Source organism: Sorex fumeus, unplaced genomic scaffold (genome assembly GCF_029834395.1).
Source record: "Sorex fumeus unplaced genomic scaffold, SorFum_2.1 ptg000028l, whole genome shotgun sequence".
Classification (NCBI taxonomy): domain Eukaryota; kingdom Metazoa; phylum Chordata; class Mammalia; order Eulipotyphla; family Soricidae; genus Sorex; species Sorex fumeus.
Window position 1 is genome coordinate 10,937,526 of NW_026606085.1, and position 22,205 is coordinate 10,959,730.

Consider the following 22,205-nt stretch of genomic DNA (forward strand, 5'->3'; position numbering starts at 1 on the left):
AGTATGTGGCATCTCTCCGCCCCCCCCCCCCCACCCCGTAACTTACAGTGAGTTCCTGGAAACCTGGTACAGAGACAAAGATCTTAACAGAAATCCAGGTGGTAACATTTCTGTGTTTGTGACTTTTATCCCGGAAGACTGCCCCAAAGTCTGGCATGTACTGACAAAGGGATATGGAGAAGGAGCATATTTATGTGGCAGGTTACAGCATCATTTCATTCACCATTATTTCAGTCTAATGCGAGTGATGAAAACAGTCCATTCCCAGCTGGGGCCACCGTCTGTGTGGAATGTGTTCTTTGCCCCATGCCTTTAAGGACTTTCTCTGGGAATCAGTTTCTTCCCACATCCCAAAGACATGTCATAATGTAGTGAGTGTAGATGTGTAGGTGCTATATTCTGTGGTAGAAGTGTGTCCTGGCCACAGTGGGTCCCCATCTTGTCTCCTGAGTTGCTAAGACAGGCTCAGGTCGCCTGTAAACCCTGAACTAGAATAAGCAGGTTGGAAAACCAGTGAATGAATGAATGAATACAGATTCACGGTCACAGGTCCTCCCATTGTTCATCGATTTTCTCAAGCGGGCCCAGTAACATCTCCAACGTGAGACTTGTTACTGTATTTGGCATATCGAATACATCACGGGTAGCTTGCCAGGCTTTGCCGTGCGGGCGAGATACTCTGAGTAGCTTGCTGGGCTCTCCGAGAGGGGCGGAGGAATCGAACTCGGGTCAGCCATGTTGGCTTCGTGCAAGGCAAACGCCCTAGCCACTGTGCTATCGCTCCAGCCCGAATACAGATTACTCTTTAATATTAGAAGTGTTGAGGTCTTTAGAAGCTAGATATTTTTGTGATCAGAAACTCGTCATAGGAACTAGAAGTTTTTCTATGGTCAATCATCTATGGTCAAATTAGTTTCATTGTTGGATGTTTCTGCTTCAGTTACTTACAGTTTCCAAGAACCCCATGACAATATTAAAGTGAGGAATTAATGTAATGCAGCATTTCCTTTGTCGCAGCACTATACACTCTTATTCTATTGTCTTCTCTGCTGCTCATTAATGACTGATATTCAGGATTACATTGCAGACTAAAGCATGCTAAAATGTGATGACTAGCCAATTCTGACATCAATACGTAACTGCTATGTCAATAAATATGCTACACTCAAATATATTCCCACATACTTCTCACACATAAGCTGTTTCTAGGAGATGCCAATTTGGACTTCAATGTTCCTGAAGGTGATTCAGAACAGAGCAGGGTTTTTTTTCTGTGAATACAGAAGTTATTATTTTAGTGATAGGACTAAAATGGGATTTATGTAAAGGTTATCAGAATCCTACAAATTTCTACAAAAAGGGCCTTCTTAAAATACAGTTTTACAGGGTCTAAGAACTAGTATAGAGGGTAATGCACTTGCCTTGTCTGTAGCTGACCCAAGTTCAATACCCATCACCACCCTCATACCCCACATATTTGAAAAAAGTGAAGGAGCAGCCATGGGTATTAGAGTTTCCTAACCATCCAGATTACTTGGCCCTAAATATTTTTATCACCTTCTGTCTCAGTAATTTGTATCTCAAAAATAAAAATGGTCCAGGAAGCATCTGGCCCAAATAATAAAACCTTAATCAATTCATTCTGGCATAGAACAGAAATGAAGGGGGTCAGCCAGAAATATCATTTTGCTTCTGAGACATCATTTCTTCTCTCTGTTTGCTTGTTTGTTGCCCCAGGCAAAAACAATTAGTGGGTTGATACTTGAACAACAAATCCCAAAATAGATACAGTCTTGGCTATCAGATTATTAATTTCTTTTAAAAACACATATAACTGACATTATATATCTTAAACCGGTCATTTTTCTCTATAATCCTACATTATTATTTTCTGTTAATACTGCCTGTTTTGCCCCGGTGAACGAATTATCAGTCTAATTCTGGATTCTGGACTGTGGCTACAACAACAATGCGAAGACATGGACAGTTTAAAATACTGTCAGACTTTATATGGTGCAGCTGTTGAGTGGCAGAAATAAGATGAAAATATCAGGGCCAGAAAAATCATCCTTTTCTCCAAATATGGTGGGAAAATAACATCAGTTGCTATGAAAAAGAGAAGCTGGGCTTACGGACATTCAGGAAGTTGGGCACTAAGAGGAAGTCAGATAGGGGGTCCAGGGCAGAGCTTGGTCAAGAGGCCGCCAGTTCTTTTATTCATGCCTGACTCAGCAAGACGCTGTCTGAGTTGGTGTTCGAGTTGGTCCATGAACATGTGAAGTTCAACTCACACAGCAACAGTTTGGGTTGGAAAAGGTCTAGTGACACTTCCCTCAGCTTTAACTCACACTAATTTAGGGTTATTGTTTGTTTGGGACACACCTGGCTGTGCTCAGAGCTTCTCAGGAATCTCTCCTGGAAGACTCGGGGAGGGGGGGGGGGCGGATATTTTGGATGCAGGAGATTGAACTCAGGTTGGCCACATTGAAGGCACAAAGGGCCCTATCTGCTGTACTATATCTCTGCCCCCCATACTAGGTTTTCTTTCTTCCTCCCTACAAAGGCTTTGTAATGTTCACCCTAATTTTTTGTTATGACTTGTATCCTATTTCAGACTCAATTTTTAAAAATAAGATGATACCATAGAGTAAATTCAGATATCTCACTATCACTTAATTCCTATTAACTTGTTAGTCCAACAGATCCTTTTGGAGGTCAGGCTAAACCAAATAATACTCGTGCATCCATACCTTATATAATACAGGCTGCTGCTCAGTTATTCTTTCATGTACATTGGAAGAGCTCCTCTATCATACTCCTGTCTCCTTTGATTCCCATGTTGGTTTTAAAGAGACGAACTGCAGCCCCATATTATCTGTTACCAAAATCAACATTTATTATCATTCCATATGCCATATAACAAGGGAAAATAAGAAACTTGAGGTGGGGGAAAGAAGCATTTTGCAAACACCTACTCTGTACTACATTGTTTGTTTGGGGGCCATACCTAGTGATGCACAGAACTTATTCTGGCTCTGCTCACAAGGATCACTCCTGGCAGTGCTCTGGGAACCATATGGAGTACTGGAGGCAAGGCAAGCATCCTGCCTGCTATCTATATGAGACGTCAATGAAAGTTCACAGTTCATTGTTCAGCATTAAACATATTAACATTGGGGCTGGAGCAATAGCACAGCAGGTAGGGCATTTGTCTTGCACGCAGCCAACCCGGGTTCGATTACCAGCATCCCATGTGGTCCCCTGAGCACCGCCAGGGGTAATTCCTGTGTGCAGAGCCAGGAGTACCCCCTATGCACCGCTGGGTGTGACCCAAAAAGCCAAAACAAAATTCACATGATCTCTTTTCACATTTGATTTCAGTGCTGCCCTATAAGTATTTGTCATGTGCATGGAAACACTGTCAGAGTCTGGGGTCAAACAGAATGCACAGAGATTTTGGAGTTGTGAGAAAATTTACTCAACCTCATTAGAGTTTCATGGAAAACTAATGTTTTGTTTATTCCAAATCTCTTTGACAATGTTGGTCTGAAAGGTATATTTATTATGTTATCTGTTTGGACCATTTGGCATTTTAAAATCAGAAATGAGAATATTTCAGAGGGGGGGAGGGATTGAGAGGGAGAGGAAGTGTGGGTTCACTGGTATGGAATTATGTGCATAAGAAACCATCATTAAAATTATTGTAAACTGCAGAATCTCAATCAGCAACCAGTCAAGAAAATTGAATGCTAAAGAAATTAAAATAAATCAGAACATTTCACATAAAAATCTTACTTCTCTTTTAAAAGTCAGAGGACTGGGGGACATGCCTCTAGTTGGGACCTCTTGGAAACAGTGACCCAGGTGGCACTGAAATCTCCTTTTCCCCAGGGTGCAGTCTCTCAAGGTCATTGTGTTCCCAATATTTCCTGCTTAGTAGCAGGCCTGCTTCACTTGTTCTCATTATTTGCTTAGTATGTGAGTTAGTAAGATTGATTCCATCTCACTTTCCTCAGACATTTTTAGATATTTTATATGATGCACCGTCCTGTAGTGAACAAACATCACTCAATCCCAGCCTCTGCCCTCCAATACCTGAAAGTCTGATTCAGCCGACACGGGCAGAGTCACTGGACAAGTTTGTGAGACCAATAGGCTCCATCTGCTCTGAGATGGAACTCCAGCCTCAAAACGTTCTGTGGAGCGGAGGTCTGCTTAAAGAAAGGGGGCAAAGGTCATCTAGACAAGTGTTGTCTGGCCTTTATGCACCTGGGAACTAGCATCTGCCCTGCATTTTGTCCCACAGATCAGCAGTTATAGCAGTAGATCAGTGGTTTCAACCTTAATACACCTGTTGACAGGCCTAGCCCATGGACAGGTGGTTGAAGAAATAGTTCAAAGAAAGAAATTGCTTTTTTTGTGAAAGTATAATGATAGTTGCTAAAGCAGGAAGGTCAGGAGGAAGGTGAGAAGAGGGGATGTTAAGGAAGGGTTTGGGGAGAGACACCATAGATGCCCCCAAGTTTCTCTCAGTGGGGTCTTAGGTTATCTTTGATTGTTGTGAAGAAGCTAATTAACATCCCACAATACTATCAAGTCTATACCATGAACTTTTTTTGTTACCTTTATTGGTATTTATATTTGGGGGGGAGAGTCCCAAGTAGTATTTGGGAGATCAGAGACCCAATCCCAGAAATTCTCAGCTGTTCTTGCCCAACCGAGCCGGCAGCTAGCTGTGAGCCTGAGAATACTGGGGTGTTGGGGATTACCTGGGCCACGTAGGGGTGGCTGGGGAGACTTGTGATGTAGACACGCAGCTGAACCCCTCCACTATTTCTCTAGCCCCTTTGTTGAAAAAATTCTTATAGTACCAGGTATTAAACAGGGTGTTGGCCGCATATAAGGAGAGCTACTTCATCTTCTCTGTACTATCTTTCCAGTCCTGGATTTTAACTCTTTACAAAATGCCTTGCTTACATCTCTCTTTACTGAAATTGTGTTCAAAATGTTCAGGGATTTTTTTTTGACAGCTTCAGGGTACCATTAGACATGTTAATCATTCTACCTTGCTGTCAATAAAAAAACAATGATCTAAGTGGGTCTCAGAGTTATGAAACTTTTACATCTACACTAATATTATTCTGAGTAACTCACATTTTTAATATAAAGAAGTTAGGAAATTTTCCTTATTTGGTAGAGAATATTATAGTAGAAACATCAATGTGATTCAGCTTTCAAACTTTTTCAGGCACTAAGATAGGAAAAGTTATTTTTCATGACTTTTTTTTTCAATTTTTGTCAGATCCATTTTTGTCTATATCACTGTCACTATCCTCCCGTTGTTCATCGATTTTCTCAAGGAAGCCCAGTAATATCTCCATTGTGAGACTTGTTACTGTGTTTGGCATATCGAAGACATCAAGGGTAGCTTGCCAGGCTTTGCCATGCGGGCGAGATACTCTCAGTAGCTTGCTGGGTTCTCTAAGAGGAATGGAGGAATCGAACCCAGGTAGGACCCGTGGGCCACGTGCAAGGCAAACACCCTACCCACTGTGCTATTGCTCCAACTCTTTGCCTATATATTTCACATTAAAGTTGTTACTTGTTTTATTTTGGTTTTTTGAGGGGGGTAGGGATTGGGCTCCACCCAGTGATTCTCAGAACTTACTCTTGGCTCTGCACTCAGTAATTAATCCTGGAACTGCTCAGGGCAGGGGGTGAGGGATGATATGGGGGATATGGGGTTCCCAGGATTGAACCCATGTTGACTCCGTGAAAGGCAAACACCCTACCCCATGTACTATGGCTCTGGCCCCTAAGTTTGTGTCACTAGTTGTAGGATAACATTGCTTTGTTTATCTGTAACCACTTGTCTGTGCTCTCTTCCCCAACCAGTAATCAGCTTTTTCCCCTAATCAGATTCTGTTAATTTGTAAGGTCAGATCTTTCTCAGACACTGAACTTACATTGTAAGTTAATATTGCCTTTCTCCTCTCCTTATGTCTTTTGAATAGTTTACTTTAAAGCAATGTCCTTTTGTATAGACACAAGAAGACAACTAATATTATGCTTTTGTAACTTGGGATTTAATTGACTTCGAATGTTATTCATTCCCGGGCATCTGCTTTCTCCACTTAAGCCTCAGTTGCCCTCACTTCCTAGCGCCCCCAAAAGCAGGGTCCCAACAAGGGACTGGATGGAACCAGGGCAAGCGGTAAGCTATGTATTACCCTGGCATCAAGATGGATCTGACCAAAGTGCCACAATTCTTAACTATAAGTTAAGAGCTTGATCATGGACAAATGCTATCATGATCCAAAAGTAACAACGAGACTAGGACCCTGCTAGTGATAGGAAAGACTAATCTGGCCTGAGCACTGTAGTCTGAGATCGGGATGACCCCAAGAGAACAATTCTATAAGCATAATTCATCTCTTATTATGTGCATACAAAATGCTTAATATTATGAATGCTTATATGTTTGTTGGACAAGGAGAGGAGAAACACACCCATGGGATTCCACCCTTGGGTGGGTCATCCTGCTGAAACAGAATCTGTCCTAGAAGCAGCATCCCCTGAGGGAAAGAACTTTAACCCTATTGATTGTGACCACACCTCTGTGTAAGCCCAGCCCCTCATGGTTTTGGGATTCAACTAGACTATAAGAGTGGGCTGGGGGATCAGGGCCAGAGCCAAAAGCCAGAAGGAGAATTTCAGATAGGGGACCGGGAGAGAAGGAGAGAGACAGAGACAGGAGTGAACAGGGATGAGACTGGAATAAAGGGCATCTGATCAATCAACTGACTTGGCCCTCATTTCGTCCACCGTCTGCCCCATAGCCCGCGCCGCCCCTGCGGCCTGGGCCCCCAAGAACCTGGGCGCCAGGGGAAGAGACGTCAGCCACCCCCTGGCCACCCTCAGGGATTTTATACAACTAGTAATATTCATTCTTTACTGATAAATTTGTTTTCCTTGTAACATTCATTCTTTACTTGTAAGGTTCATTCACTTCTATCACCTCCACTATTGTTTTCTTTCAACATAAAATGTGAGATTTAAAATAAGTTGGGCAAACTAAAATTGTGTAGAATTTCAGCAGCTGAGAGAAAATAATAAAATCTCATAGCGAGGTCCCTACACACTCTTTTTATTTGGTTCTGGGTTTATTTTTGGACTACACATAGTGATGCTTACTAAGGGTTACTGAGTTGTGTCTCTGGCAGTGCAGGGATGGGGTGCCGAAGTCAGGGGCATGGGGGCAAAGGAACACATGATAGCAAGAATTTTTTTGTTTTTTGCTTTTTGGGTCACACCCAACAATGCACAGGGGTTACTCTGGCTCATGTACTCAGGAATTATTCCTGGCAGTGCTCGGGGGACCATATGGGATGTTGGGAATCGAACCTGGGTCAGCCGAGTGCAAGGTAAATGCCCTACCCACTGTGCTATCGCTCCAGTGCCAATAGCAAGAATTTGACCCAGGTGCCTACTCAGTCGTCTCACTGTCCCCTGTCTCCCCTCTTTGTTGTTTGAAATACACGATGGGCTAAAAGGATCAGACTTGTCAGAAATATATACAGGAAGTCTTTTTGTTTAAGTTGGTTTGAGTATGTCATGAGTTGTATAAACAAGACTTTTGCCACCTCTTCTACTAAGAAGCCCACCACTCCCCACCCACCCAACCACCCCACCAAATTTTTACTTCAGTGCATATTAGAGAACAGTGATTTCCATCTGTTGGTCCTTCCACATTACGTCCAATTCAGTGAATGTTCGCAGGGAGAGAAACACCCCAGTTTTAGACATAGATTGTATGGACTGAGTTATACACAAACTCATCCCTCCCTTGCTTCCTTTCAGAAAAATATTTGAAAAGTCAATATTCAGAGAATTTAGGGTTACCTTAAATTTACTGATATTAATTATTTTGAAATTGTTTTATTTTTATTTGAAGTGCTATGATTTAGAGTACTATTAGTGATAGGGTTTCATGCATATAATGGTCCAATAACAAATTATTCTAAAAAAATCAAGTTCTTTTGAAAGTTAAATCCTTTTTCTTGTTATTGAATTTCTTCGGGCATTCCTTATAAATACCTAAAAAACCTAGATCATCCAAAAAGATGGTTTCATTTATCTGGATGAGTGAAGAGAGTTTGAGGTAAAATAATTATCTTGAGATGCTAAAATATTTTTGTGCTTTAACTATAGATACATACTTTTGACTTTTTTCCCCAAGTAGATAGTATTATAGAAGGGAAATGGAAGAAATATCAAGTATTAAAAAATAAAGACTTAACTATTAGAAAGAGGAGCAAAGAGGAAGAGAAGAAGTTAATAGAAATAGCTAATTTCAGTGGTAGTTGAAAAGATGTGAACAAGTAGTTATATGTCTCACTGTATCACTGTCATCCTGTTGTTCATCAATTTCCTCAAGCAGGCACCAGTATGTCTCCATTAGTCCTAGCCCTGAAATTTTAGCAAGTACCACATTGGAGGCTCCTTCAGGGTCAGGGGAATGAGAGCCATCATTGTTACTGGGTTTTGGCATTTCGAATATGCCACGGGAAGCTTGCCAGACTCTGCCATGTGGGAAGGATTTACTCGGTAACCTGTCGGGTTCTCCAAGAGTGAGAACTAGACAACATTTGAGGCCGCGTGCTTCCAGGAGCTGGGTTTTATAGTCCCTGGGTCTTGGATGTTGATGGGATAACATGGCGTCAGGAGCAGTTGGTGGGTATAACGCCTAGCTACTGGAAGATGGGGTATCTGGGTGGAGGAAGTCCAGTCCCAATTCGAGCAGGCTTGGAGATCTCAGCCCCGGGTCCCATGCAGAGTCTGTCCTGGCTAGATTTCTGGGGCCAGCCCCGTGCCTGGTTGTCCTCTCTGGGGCCCCTTGGAAGGGGGCAGGTTGTGTTTGCCTCCCCGCCCCGAGCAGAGTCCCAGCAGCTGAAGACCTCCGGAACCAGCCATAGCCATGCTTAAGACCACTCTCCACAAGTTCAGATGAGCCTCACACACGAAGAAACTGGCAGAGGAACCCTGGTGTGCAGGACCCGGGGCTGAGTTATGTGTCTAGAACCTACAAATTAGAGGCAGTCCCTAAGTACAAGGAGAATATTATTTCATCCTGAGCCCCCAAATTTTTCCAGGGGACTCCCCATTGTAAATCATGTTGTGATTTTCTTTAAGCTCTTTTCTTGTTATTCTTTTCCCTACTGATGAGAGTGTATCTTTCTGTACAATGTGAAATTTTAGAACAAATCACTTACATTTTATTTCATATATTTCTATCAAAACTGCAAGTTTGCATAATAAAATAATGGGATTCATTCTCCTTCGAGGACAGCCACCAACTGTTGTGAGTTGAAATAGTCCAATACCTTTGTTCTTGGGGCTGGAGCGATAGCACAGCAGGTAGTGTGTTTGCCTTGCAAGTGGCCAATATGGCTGACCCGAGTTCGATTCCTCCACCCCTCTCAGAGAGCCCGGCAAGCTACGGAGAGTATCTCGCCCGCACGACAAAGTCTGACAAGCTACCCATGATGTATTCAATATGCCAAACACAGTAACAACAAGACTCATGATGGAGATGTTACTGGGTCCACTCGAGCAAATTGATGAATAATGGGAGGACCATGATGCTGATATTGGGCTGGAGCAATAGCACAGCGGTAGGGCATTTGCCTTACAAGCGGTCAACATGGCCGACCCAAGTTCGATTCCTCCGCCCCTCTCAGAGAGCCCGGCAAGCTACCGAGAGTATCTCGCCCGCATGGCAGAGCCTGGCAAGCTCCCCGTGATGTATTCGATATGCCAAACACAATAACAAGTCTCATGATGGAGACATTACTGGGCCCGCTCGAGCAAATTGATGAACAACAGGAGGACAGTGACTGTGACCTTTGTTCTTGTTTCTGGCTTTGAAATATGATATTGAAAGTGAGTTTTTAAAATTCCTTATCAAATAGGGTGTGGAGCAAAAATATGCCATGTTCCTGTATAATCACGGCAGGTTTATTTCTTTTCGTACACACCTGCTTTTGTTCCTTTCTATAGTCTCCTGTGTCCCGCACTCTCTCTGAGAGATCTGAGCCGGGATCTGGCTCGGTGTAGGTATGTGCCTCATGTGGACTTTGGGGTTTTTAAGTTTTATAGCTTCTATTTTACATATTAGAAACTTTTGTGTGGGCTGGAGGAGAATTCCTGACAATGCTCGGCGTTTACCCCTGGCTCTGCACTCAGGGACACTCCTGGTGATGCTCAAGGAACCATATGTGGTACCAGGTATCATGCCACATACAAGGCAAGTGCCTGACCCATGGTATCATCTCTTTAGCCTCATGTTACAAACTTTTTAAAGCTCAGTCCTCTTCCTCTTAACCCATAAATCAGACATTATTATAACATGATAAGAGAACGGTTATGCAAAGTTAACCGTAAATTAACTTCATTGCTCCTAATCTTTTAATAGTTTAAATTTCCATTTTCAAAAGTAAAATACGTACTTTACAAGAAATATCGGCACCATAGGGCCCACCAACACCACACCTCATACTGAGTTACCAAAGGAGAGCCATACACACATACATAAATGATAAATAAGGTTTATTTCCACATGGTGGCTTTTAGAGGGAATCTAAAGTCACTAAAAGAATTGGTCTCCAAAAGTGAATCCTCTGGGGAACTTCCTTTGAAGGGGTGTGTGTGTGTGTGTGTGTGTGTGTGTGTGTGTGTGTGTACGTGTGTGTGTATGTGTGTGTGTGTAGGGGCTACACCCAGCAGTGAGCAGGGCTTACTCCTGGCTCTGTGCTGAGGGATCAGCATATGGGGTGCAAGGGATCAAAAAAGAGTCAGCCGCACGCAAGGCAGGAGACTTTAACCCCTGTTCCTATCTCTCCAGGCCCTCCTTTGGGAATTTAAAACAAAGAAATTTTTCCTAGAGAATCAAGAAAGGTTATGTAAATAAAGCAAATATAAATTAAGGTAATATAAATAAAGCAAAAGACTTTCACAGTCTTTTATTTGTTTTTAAGTCAGCTAAAGTTCAAATCTCTTAAGATCTGGACAGATTCTCAAGGATGTCATTTGCCTTGTAATCTTTCAGGTCTCATCGTTTTTCTTACTTATTTGAACACTAGCAGCCTAAATGCCGTATTTCATTGATTCCAAAAGACACTTCTTTCCTTTGAACATCTCAGGAATAGAACATGTGAAAATGTAAGCCTCCTTTCAATATTCTCCAGTTAGATGTCATTCATTATTATGAAATGATACATAGTTTTCATTGCACTGCAGTTCATTTCATTTCATTATTATGACACAGTTTTCATTTCAGTTCATAGAGAAGCAATGACACACAAAGTTTCATGGACTACAGTAGATTGAAAATAAATATGTAAACACTAGTTGAGTATTGCTTTCAAGCCAAGCAAACAAATTAATGTGTGTGTGCTGTACATATATTGGAGGAAGTGAGGCAGCATATGTCAAGAACAGCAGTGAGACTGATTTGTTCAGCATCAATGGCAAGCTGTTAATCAAAATGGGTTGGTTTTATATAATTACAGTCATCGTGATTGCATGGCACCAAAAACTTTTAGTCTATCATGGGTTACTTGGATTCTTTTTTTTTTAAATTCTATATCATCAAATGTCCTTTTTGATCTAGTAAGCAATACCTATAGAAAAAAATATGGATCTTGAAGATTCTGAGTTGAAAGTGAGGCATAAATTCCCAGTCCTGTTAAGGAATGGTGTTTAGGAGTGCTGGGAGTACTTTAACATGTCAATTTTGTTTAGAATTTCTTTTACTATATGTGTGAAAGTATTGTGACTCAAATATATATCTAATTAAATATAATACCTGTTTAAATAAATGTAAGGTTAAAAGTCTAAGGTATGGTTTTATAGATAACATTTTTTGCTTGTTTACTGAAATCATATACAATGTCAGGTCAGAATATAATTGATGGACCCATAAGGCTCAATGAACTGTGATGTCATGATTCCCAAATATGGACCTCCTAGATCATAGAACTACAGCACTGCACTGTAGCACTGTCCTCCTGTTGCTCATCGATTTGCTCGAGCAGGCACCCGTAACATCTCACAACAAATTGTGAGACTTGTTTTACTGTTTTTGGCATATTGAATACGTCATAGGGAACTTGCCAGGCTTTACTGTGCGAGCGAGATAACTCTCAGTATCTTGCCGGGCTCTCCAAGAGGTGCAGAGGAATCAAACCTGGGTTGGCCATGCTGTCCACATGCAAGCCTTACCCACTGTGCTATCGCTCCAGCCCAGATCATAGAACTATAAACAAAAATTAATATCTTCTTCCATATGAAGTAGTGTTTGGCTCTGAATACATTTACAAGAAAAGGATTCTGGAAAAGGAAAAAACATTGTTCTGGGAGGTTGTGAGGATTTTCATTTGGCCCAGACACCATATTTTTACAGCTACCTCCGCCACCTTCAACCAACTCAGTGCAAAATTGTTTCAGGATGTTGACACAGTATTAATAAAAATGAATTTGATCTCTAACAGTCTAGCTGCCTGGAAGATTTTTTAAAGAGCTCTTGAAATCATGTCATTTCTAAGTCTTATTCTCACCCTTGAGATAATTTTGTTAGTAATTCCCATGAGGATTCCAATATCCTGCTAACCCTACTTCATGTCCAGATAAAGTGCTCTCTGCTGCAAACCAGAGTGACTAATTTAAATATGAAAGTTGCCTCGCAGAGGCTGTCAGTCTTAGCATAACTATCTACACTATAATTTATTTCTGGCACTCATCACTTTCAGATGAATACTATATAAAATGGGTTTAAAATTATAAAAATCCTATAATAAAATCTCCAGTTTCATTTTCGAAATTTGAAAAAACACAGCAAAATGAAAGTGCTTATAAATATATACATCTCAATAGTTTGTTATCAGTGATAAATTAGTTTACACCTTAAAGAAACAGAGGACGGTTAATGTATAGAAAAACACTGAGAAGTCTAGTTCTAAGAGTCTAGCTCTAGTTCTAATAGTTCTAATTGTTATTGTTATTCTGAAAACAGGGCTGGAGCAATAGCACAGCGGGTAGGGCGCTTACCTTGCACCCAGGCTGAGCCCGGTTCGATTCCTCCGCCCCTCTTGGAGAGCCCGACAAGCTACTGAGAGTATCACACCTGCACGACAGAGCCTGGCAAGCTACCCATGATGTATTTGATATGCCAAAAACAGTAATAATAAGTCTCACAATAGAGACGTTACTGGTGCCTACTCGAGCAATCGATGAACAATGGGAGGAAGGACAGTGCTACTGAGCTACATTCTGAAAACAGTGGAATGTGTAGCTTGATCTCCAAAGATGATAAGCATTTCAATGGAAAGGGAAGGTAGAAGCTAAAGAGCTTTGTATTTATTCAGACCTTTCCCTCTTAATTGTACCCTCATCCAGTATTAATATGGATATAATGAGCACAAAATAGGGGATCTTGTATGGTAGATCAGAGCTAACCTACACTTTTCCCATGCCTGTGAAGAGAGAAGAAATGGTGACTCTTCATTCTAAGAACACTGTCCACTGTCACTGTCAGCTGAGTCCCCAGCCTGTACACGTGCTCGCATGATTTTTATGAGATGCTGAGAGGGTGTGACCTGCCACTTCATGTGTCTAGAGGTCCTGCCTGCACTGTCAAAGGAATTTTGGATTTTATCATCTGACAACAATTTACTGACTGGGCTGGAGCAATAGCATCGCGGGTAGGGCATTTGCCTTGCACACAGCCGACCAGAGTTCGATTCCTCCATCCCTCTCAGAGAGCCCGGCAAGTTACCGAAAGTATCCCGCCCGCATGGCAGAGCCTGGCAAGCTACCCGTGGCATATTTGATATGGCAAAAACAGTAACACCAAGTCTCACAATGCAGTCATTACTGGTGTCCACTCGAGCAAATCGATGAACAACGGAAGGACAGTGCTATGAACAATGTTTAGCATTTTGATCTAAAGAACAATTTAGAATTTTTTTTATTAAGACACTGTGAGATACACAGTTATGAAATTGTTCATAACTGGGTTTCCTACCACCAATGTCTCCAGTTTCTCTCCTGTCACCCCACTCCCAATCCCCAATCTTCCTCCCAATCTGCCTTTATGGCCGGCACTTTTACACTCTCTCTCTCACTCTCTCTCTCCCTCTCTCTCTTTCGTTCTCTCTTTCTGTGTGTGTTTCTTTTCTTTTGGGCATTATTGTTTGCAGTACAGGTATTATATATAGCCCTTTACCTACTTTCAGCATTCAGTTCTTATCCAAAGTAATCATATTCAACTATCACAATTTAGAATTTGTATGGCAACTATAAAAGGATTTTTCCAGAGTAGGTATTCAAATATATTCTTCCCCCAAATGTTTGTACATCGATTAGTCTTTCTACCAATGATTCAGGGCTGGATATATGTTGTGAACATTTAGGTGCTAGCCTTACATGCAGCTGGCTCCAAAGTCCACCCCATCCAAAATAAAGGAATGAGTGAGGGCAGAAATCTTATTCAATTCTTTTCAATGATGTAAGAATATTAAACTTCATATTTAATTTAAATGCTAAAGTTTAATTAAAATTTGGCACATGGATGAGTACTTCTCCTGTACTAATAGTCAGCAGAAGATTTTAAACAAAGAGCAATCACAAGTGGTAATTTGAATCCAATTACATTTAGCATTTTTGTGAAAGGAGAAAAATAAGCATGGACTCAAGAAAAAATGTCCTTCTTGTATGATTTACTCTTTAACAGGCAAAGATGAAGTTACTTATCATTCAGGGAATGTCAGTGACTAGAGAAAAAATTATCCAATGTATTCTTAAAGACATATAATATTTTTTCATAGAATAAGCATGTGCATTTCAGCACATCTGATGATATCTCTACAATCTAGAATGTTGATCCCCAAATTTTAAAATATCCATTAGAGTAATTTGTTATCTGTATATTGATTGCTTCAAGTCAGGGGAGGTTTGAAAGCAAAATAGGTGGCTTAGATCATACAGAACACGGGCTACACTGTGGTGATTTAAAAGAGATACACTGATCCAAATGGCATGGGACAATAATCATAAATCAACAATGGGATGCAAATCTAAAGGTGATTTTTAATAGAGTCTGTATCTGCTGGTACCTCGAGGGGCCCAGACCCACCCAAATACAGCGTGTATGGCCATTTGGTGTCAATGATTGACCCAAACCTGACATTCTAAGCCTAAGCTCTGCCACTTGAGCTGTAGCCTCCACCCCCAAGGTTACTTTTTACACTTGCTTTTCTTTTATAGTCATCAAAGAAAGATATCCATAATCACAACTAATAATTCCACATAGTAGCAGCTTTCATACTGCACATCATTTACTAAGTTCTAGTTCTTTGATTTTACAGATATATCTGTTATTTGAAATCAGATATCAGAATTATGAACCAAAATTACTATAAGCATATAAGAAATCATGACAAGTGGCCAGCATTACTCTGAAACGTACAGCAGACAAGAACATCACACATAAGGTAAAATTACAGGCCAATGTCCTTGATGACAATGTATAAAGATTCTCAAGAGCATTTTAGCAAACTTAATCCAGCAATACATTAAAGGCATCAAATGTCAAGACTTAGTGGGATTAATTCCAGGGATGCAAGGATGGTTTAGCAGATGCAAATCAATTAATTCAATAAACCATATCAACAAGAGGAAGATAAAATCACATTATCAGAAAATATGTTCAGAGAAAGCATTTGACAAGATCTAATATTTGTTACTTTTAAAATTCAAAAAATAAAGATATAGGAATATACCTCAACATAGAAAAGGTCTTATATGACAGACTCACCGATAATATCATACTCAACAGTGAAGAACTGAAAGCCTTTTATCAAAAAGTCATCAACCAAAGATATCCATGATCACAATTAATAATTTCACACAGTACTAGAAGGCCTAGTAATAGAAATTAGTCAATACAAAGAAATAATAGGAATACAAATTGAAAAATAAGTACAACTGATCAACATTTTTCAAATGATATGATAATATCTATAAAAACCCAAAGACTCTACTGACAATTGCTAAAAATTGGGGATGGACATATAGCACAGCAGGTAGGATATTTGTCTTGCATGCAGTCAATTCGGATTTGATCCCCAGAACCCCAAATGGTTCCCCAAGCCCTCTAGGAGTGACCCCTGAACACAGAGTCAGGAGTGAGACCTGAGCCAATTGTGACTCAAAATACAAACAAAAGAATTACTGAAATTAATAGACTAAAACAGTAAACTTGCAGACTACACCATCCACATTAAGAAATCTGTCAACATTTCTATATGTAAACAATGAAGTTATTTGTGAAGTTCCTTATCATTAAGGAATGTAAGTGTCTAGAGAAAAAAATTATCCAATGTCTTCTTAGAGACATATGTTTTTTTCATAAAATAAACACGAGCATTTTGGCACACCTGGTAATATCTCCACAATACATGATGTGGACCCCTAAGTGTTAAAATGCCCCACATTAATATAAAGTAATATACTAGGAGACTAACACCTTAGGACAGTTAAAATAAGGGTCAGGAGGACTGCCCCATGACTTGCTAGCCGATTTCATGTGCTAGGGGAAAAGGTAGCTGGGATGGAGAGAGAAGCACTAAATAAATGATGGTTGGAGGGATCGCTTGGGATGGCAGATGCATTTTGAAAGTAGACTACGGACCAAACATGATTGCTGCTTGTTACCTGTATTACAAATCATAACACCCAAAAGGACAGAGAGCAAGAGGGATTGTGCCTGCCACAGAGGTGGGAGATGGGAAGAAGTGGAGGTCAGGGGAGGGATACTGGGAACATTAGGGGTGGGGAATGGGCACCGGTGGAGGGATGGGTACTTGAACATTGTTTGACTGAAATGCAATCATGAAAGTCTGTAAGTCTGTAAGTGTATCTCACGATGATTCATTAAAATTGAAAGTAAATAAAATTGTAGAATGTAAAAAAAGTTTTGTTCTTTTTTAAATTTTTATTAGTGAAACACCATGAGATACAGTTGTAGACTTACAAATTTTTGTGCTTGGGTTTTGATTATACAATGATCAAATACCCATCCCTCCACCAGTGCCCATTTTCCACCACCATGGATCCCAGTATCCCTCCCATGCCCATCCCCCCCCATCCCACCCTGCCTCTGTGGCAGGGCATTCCCTTTTGTTCTCTCTCTCCTTTTGGGTGTTGTGGTCTGCAAAAGAGGCATTGAGTGGCAATCATGTTCAGTCCATAGTCTACTTTCAGCATGCATCTCCCATCCTGGGAGGATCCTCCAAACACCCTTTATTTGGTGCTCCCTTCTCTATCTGAGGAGCTGCCCTTTCCCCTAGAATGCCCAGCTGGCCTCTAAGCCATGGAGTAATCCTCCTGGTACTGATCTCGGCTATTCTTGGGTATTAATCTCCTTTTTTGTTACTTTATATCCCCCAGATGAATGCAATCTTTTTATGTCTATCCCTCTCTTTCTGACTCATTTCATAGAATGTAAAAAAAAGTTTTTTAAAAATAAAATAAAATGTCCCACATCTTAGTTATAGTAAATAGAGGAGCAATAAACTTAGGAATCGATATATTTATTTTCAAATTTGAGTTTTGTACTCTTTTAGTGGGCTGGAGTGATAGCACCGCCGGTAAGGCATTTGCCTTGCATGTTGCCGACATGGCCAACCCAGGTTCGATTCCTCCGCCCCTCTCGGAGAGCCCAGCAAGCTACCAGGAGTATCTCGCCCGCATGGCAAAGCCTGGCAAGCTCTCTGTGACGGATTCAATATGCCAAAAACAGTAACAATAAATCTTATAATTTTTTGTGAGATGTTACTGGTGCCCGCTCGAGCAAATCAATGAACAACGAACGAACGGGAGGACAGTGCTACAGTGCTACTCTTTTAGTAGATCCCTAGGACTGGATTGCTGGATCAGACAGCAGATGTATTTCCCATCACTTAAGAAGCCACCATACTGTTTTCTACCTAAGCTAGAACCACCGAATTCAGCAGACCCATGTTTCATCACATACTCCCCAGCATTTACTGTTTCTTACGGGAACAGACTTCTTTTTCTCTTACTGACAAGGTCTCCTGTTCTCACTCTATCATGGGGGCATTTTTCCAGCCTAACTTTCACTTTAAGAGTTCCTGGTCTTGTGCAAGGAGCTGGGACAGTTTCATTCTGACTTCCACATCCTCTCAGGGCAAAGCGTTAGGTTCTTGGACTCACGGGAGCATTAGTCTCCGGCCTTTGTGGTCATTCTGGTCCAGAATCTTCCAGCTAGCCATGTCCATTCACAAGCTGCCATCTCACAGGCTGCTTTTTGACTTCTTGTTTTTGACCACATGGTAATAAAACTGAGTGATGTTCCAGTTTTCTGTCCAGTCTTGACAGATTTTTTCAGATGAGTTAAGTTGACTATGTTGTCATAGTTTTATCTTCTAAATTAATACTATTTATTTATAATCAGTTTTGTTAGTTTATATTTTAGTTTTAATATTTAACATATATATTATTTATATTAAGTGTAATATTGTGCTTAAAACACTGTCCAAAGTTGTTCATTGATTTGCTCGAGCAGGCCCAGTAACGTCTCCATTTTGAGACTTGTTGTTACTGTGTTTGGCATATCGAATACGTCACGGGTAGCTTTCCAGGCTTTGCCGTGTGGGCGAGATACTTGCGGGTAGCTTGCCGGGCTCTCCAAGAGGGGTCGAATTGAACCTGGCTCGGCCGGGCTGGCTGCGCGCAAGGCCAATGCCCTACCCACTGCGCTACCGCTCCAGCATATTGTGCTTAATATTTATTACAAATAAATATTACTGATAGTCCTCAATCTGAAATTTTAGTTGCAGTTTTCTAGATTGTGAACATTTAGAAATCCCTTACATTATTTTTATGTCCAAGTATTCAGGCATGGCGAACTACAGACTTACTGTTAAGTTCTAATGATATACATCTGGGCCAGAGCGATAGCACAGTGGGGAGGTGTTTGCCTTGCAAGCAGCCAACCCAGGTTCAGTCCCCAGCATCCCATATGGTACCCCGAGCACCGCTAGCCTTCCTGAGTGCAGAACCGAGGTAAACCCTGAGCATTGCCGGGTGTGGCTCCCAAAACAAATGAGGAACTTCTGATGTGGAAACCCTGGGTTTGATCCTAAGGATCATACATGTTTGATTCTGGAACACTATTTAAGTAAAATTATTCACAGAAATAACTACTTATAAGGATCTTGTTATCTTGTAAGGGAAAATTCTCAAGAACTTTAGAAAATGCCAATACCTATCTATAAAGTATACTAGTGATTGCCACTCACACAAATAATACACTTCCTACATGGGAAAAATATTTTGAAATTGATTAATCACAAATCAATAGCATGTAAAAAGATTTTTTGTACTATCAGACAGAAATTCCTTCCTTCCTTCCTTCCTTCCTTCCCTTCCCTCCATCCTCCCTTTCTTCCCTCCTCCCTCCCTCCCTCTCTCCCTCCCTTTTTCCTTCCTTTTTCTCTTCTCCCTTCCCTTCTTCCTTCCTTCTTTCTTTACTTGCCTCTTTCCTTCCCTTCTTCCTCCTTCCCTCCCTCTCTCCCTCCCTTCTTTCCTTCCTTTTTCTCTTCTCCCCTCCCTTCTTTCTTCCTTCTTTCCTTGCCTCTTTTCTTCCCTCCTTCCTTCTTTCCTTCCCTCCTTCCACCCTTCCTTCTTTTCTTTCTCTCTCCCTCCATTCCTTCCTCCTTCTCTCCCTCCATTCCTTGCTTGCTTCCTTCCTTCCTTCCTTCCTTCTTTCTTTCTTTCTTTCTTTCCTTCCTTCCCTTCTTCCTTCCTCCTTTCTTCCTTGGTGTTGGGGCCATACCCACCCAAGGGTGCTGCAGCTGAAGGGAGGTTGCAGTTCCTGGCTCTGTGCGCTGCAGCTGAAGGGAGGTTGCAGTTCCTGGCTCTGTGCTCATGTGGTGCTGAGCATGAACCAGCTCAGCCTCATGCAAGGCAAATGCCTTAACCCTTGCTGTAGCTCTCCCTCCCTATTGCAAGTCATTTTCTTTAGCTCTTTTCTGTTTGTTTTTGGGCCACATCTGTCAGTACTCAGATCATACTCCTTTCTCTGCACTCAGGATCACTTCTGGTAGTCTGGGGCAGTTACCATATGCAGTTCTGGGGATGGAACCTGGATCAGCCACGAGCAAGGCATGAATCTAGATCTCCATTATGGTACTTTCAACATGAAACCCCAGGAGCACTCATTATAATACACACATAGTAAACCATTTCATTTACCTCTTTGGGGCCCAGGCCCACCCATTTAAGTGACCTGGAATTCCTGGAATGGAGGAAACTACATATTCTTTAAATAGTAGATAATGTAAGTAACTAGTACAGCAGTGAACCACATTCAAAGAAAGTGTTAATGAGATAACTTGAAATTATTATTTGTCATTTATCATTATTTATTCTCCCTCGCTACCAGGATTTAACCGCCACTTTTTATTTTTATCACAGATAATATAACAAGTGACTATAGGATGATCAGATGATTAAGAGGAAAAAAAAAAAGATTTTGCCTCTGGGCTAGTCTAAATTTTGAAGTTGCTTAACTTAGCAATAGGTAACATTTCCATAATCTTGGAGCGTCCTAGCTCTTAAATCTGAGCCAGTTTTAAAAAACATATAATAGTCCATCTGTTTTAAACATACACCCTCAAAGTAAATTTGAAAATAGCTCTTTTCAAAGCATCCAGGATTGGCTAGCTTTTCTGTGTGTCCTATGTCATGACCCCTTGTCATGGGGATCATGATCCACGGAGCAGCCTGGCATCAGGGTGACTTACAAATGCAGAATCTTGACTGCACCTGGAGCCTCTTGACTCAAAACCCGCATTTCAACAAGGTTCCGCGGTAATTCATCGGCTCATTAAAGTGTGAGAGGCCGCATGCCGGTAAGCAGAGGTATTTTCTAATCGAGCACCAAGTGCAGCGTGTGTTGTCGGGAAGATGACAGTGCCCTGGCATCGATGGTGATGGGTCCACGACTTAGTGCGCATCCTAAACACTGAACGGTACAACTGAAACGGCTCAAACTTTACGGTACGGGAAAGAGATTCTTAATTTCTTGGTGGCCTGGGGTGAGGAGGAGTGAAGAAAATGTTTTCAAGTTGTACAAACGGAACCAATAGAACCGGTTCCAACTTCTCTTTCTTTTCTATTTGGAGGAAAATGAGTCGCACCATTTGGGTTTACCAGGAAGACAGCGCTGGGGCAGACGTGGACAGACGCTGGGCAGCCCAGGCTGAGGGTCTGGCGCTGGTGGGGGCAGAACCGCACGGTCGAACGGCTGGGGGGCGTGGGCACAAGTCGCAGCTAGCGCGAACAGGACACGCTCTCCTGCTGCCCCTGGGTGCGGGGCTCGGGTCCCCCCGCGCCACGCTTAGTCCTCCTTTCCGGGTTATTGGAATGGACAGCGCTGTCTAAGGCCAGGCCGCCTCGCGGGGCCGGGACGCCCGTGCGGGGAGCCTGAAGGGTCCCTCTTTCCCGGGCTGAGACCCAGCGCCCCCCGCTCGCCCGGCAACTTTCCCGCGTCCCGCAGCCCGCGCCCCCAGCGAGCCAGCCCCGCGGGCTGGGACGCCAGCCGAGCCCGGGGGTCCCCGCCGCCCGCGCCCCCCGCGCGCACTTACTAGAAGGGGTAGTAGCCGTAGGCGGGCAGCGCGGGCCGCTGGCCGCCGTCATCGCCGGGCTCCGAGTCCATGAGCAGGTAGTCCTGGCTGTCGCCGCGCCGCGCCCCCCGCCCCGAACGCGGGGCTCTGGCTCATGGCACCGAGGCGCACCCGGCGCGGGGGCAGAGGGCACGCAGGCGCAGGGTCTGCCCCGTCCGGCCCCGCGGGTGGCAGCGGGCACCGGGGAGCGACACCCGCGCGTGGTGGCAGAGAACTCCGGGGAGGGACCTCCGCGGGTGGCAGGGGGCTCCGAGGAGCGATCCCCGCGGGTTGCAGAGGGCACCGGGGAGCGACCCACGCGGGTGGCAGGGGCCACCAGGGAGCGACCCCCGCGGTTGGCAAGGGGCACCAGGGAGGGAACCCCGCGGGTGGCAGAGGGCACCCGGGGTGGCAGGGGGCACCGGGGAGCGATCCCCGTGGTTGGCAGAGTGCACC

The 22,205-nt window shown here is 42.6% G+C and overlaps 1 protein-coding gene across 1 annotated transcript in view; it reads right to left on the reverse strand.

Moving 5' to 3' along the window:
- The window catches only part of TRPC6 (transient receptor potential cation channel subfamily C member 6), a 76,007-nt gene extending 54,044 nt beyond the window's left edge, over positions 1-21,963 (reverse strand). The window contains exon 1 of the mRNA XM_056115035.1: positions 21,732-21,963. Coding sequence (XP_055971010.1) covers positions 21,732-21,802 — 71 coding nt within the window. The 5' untranslated portion in view covers positions 21,803-21,963. The remainder of the gene's footprint in view (positions 1-21,731) is intronic.
- Positions 21,964-22,205: the final 242 nt, after the last annotated feature.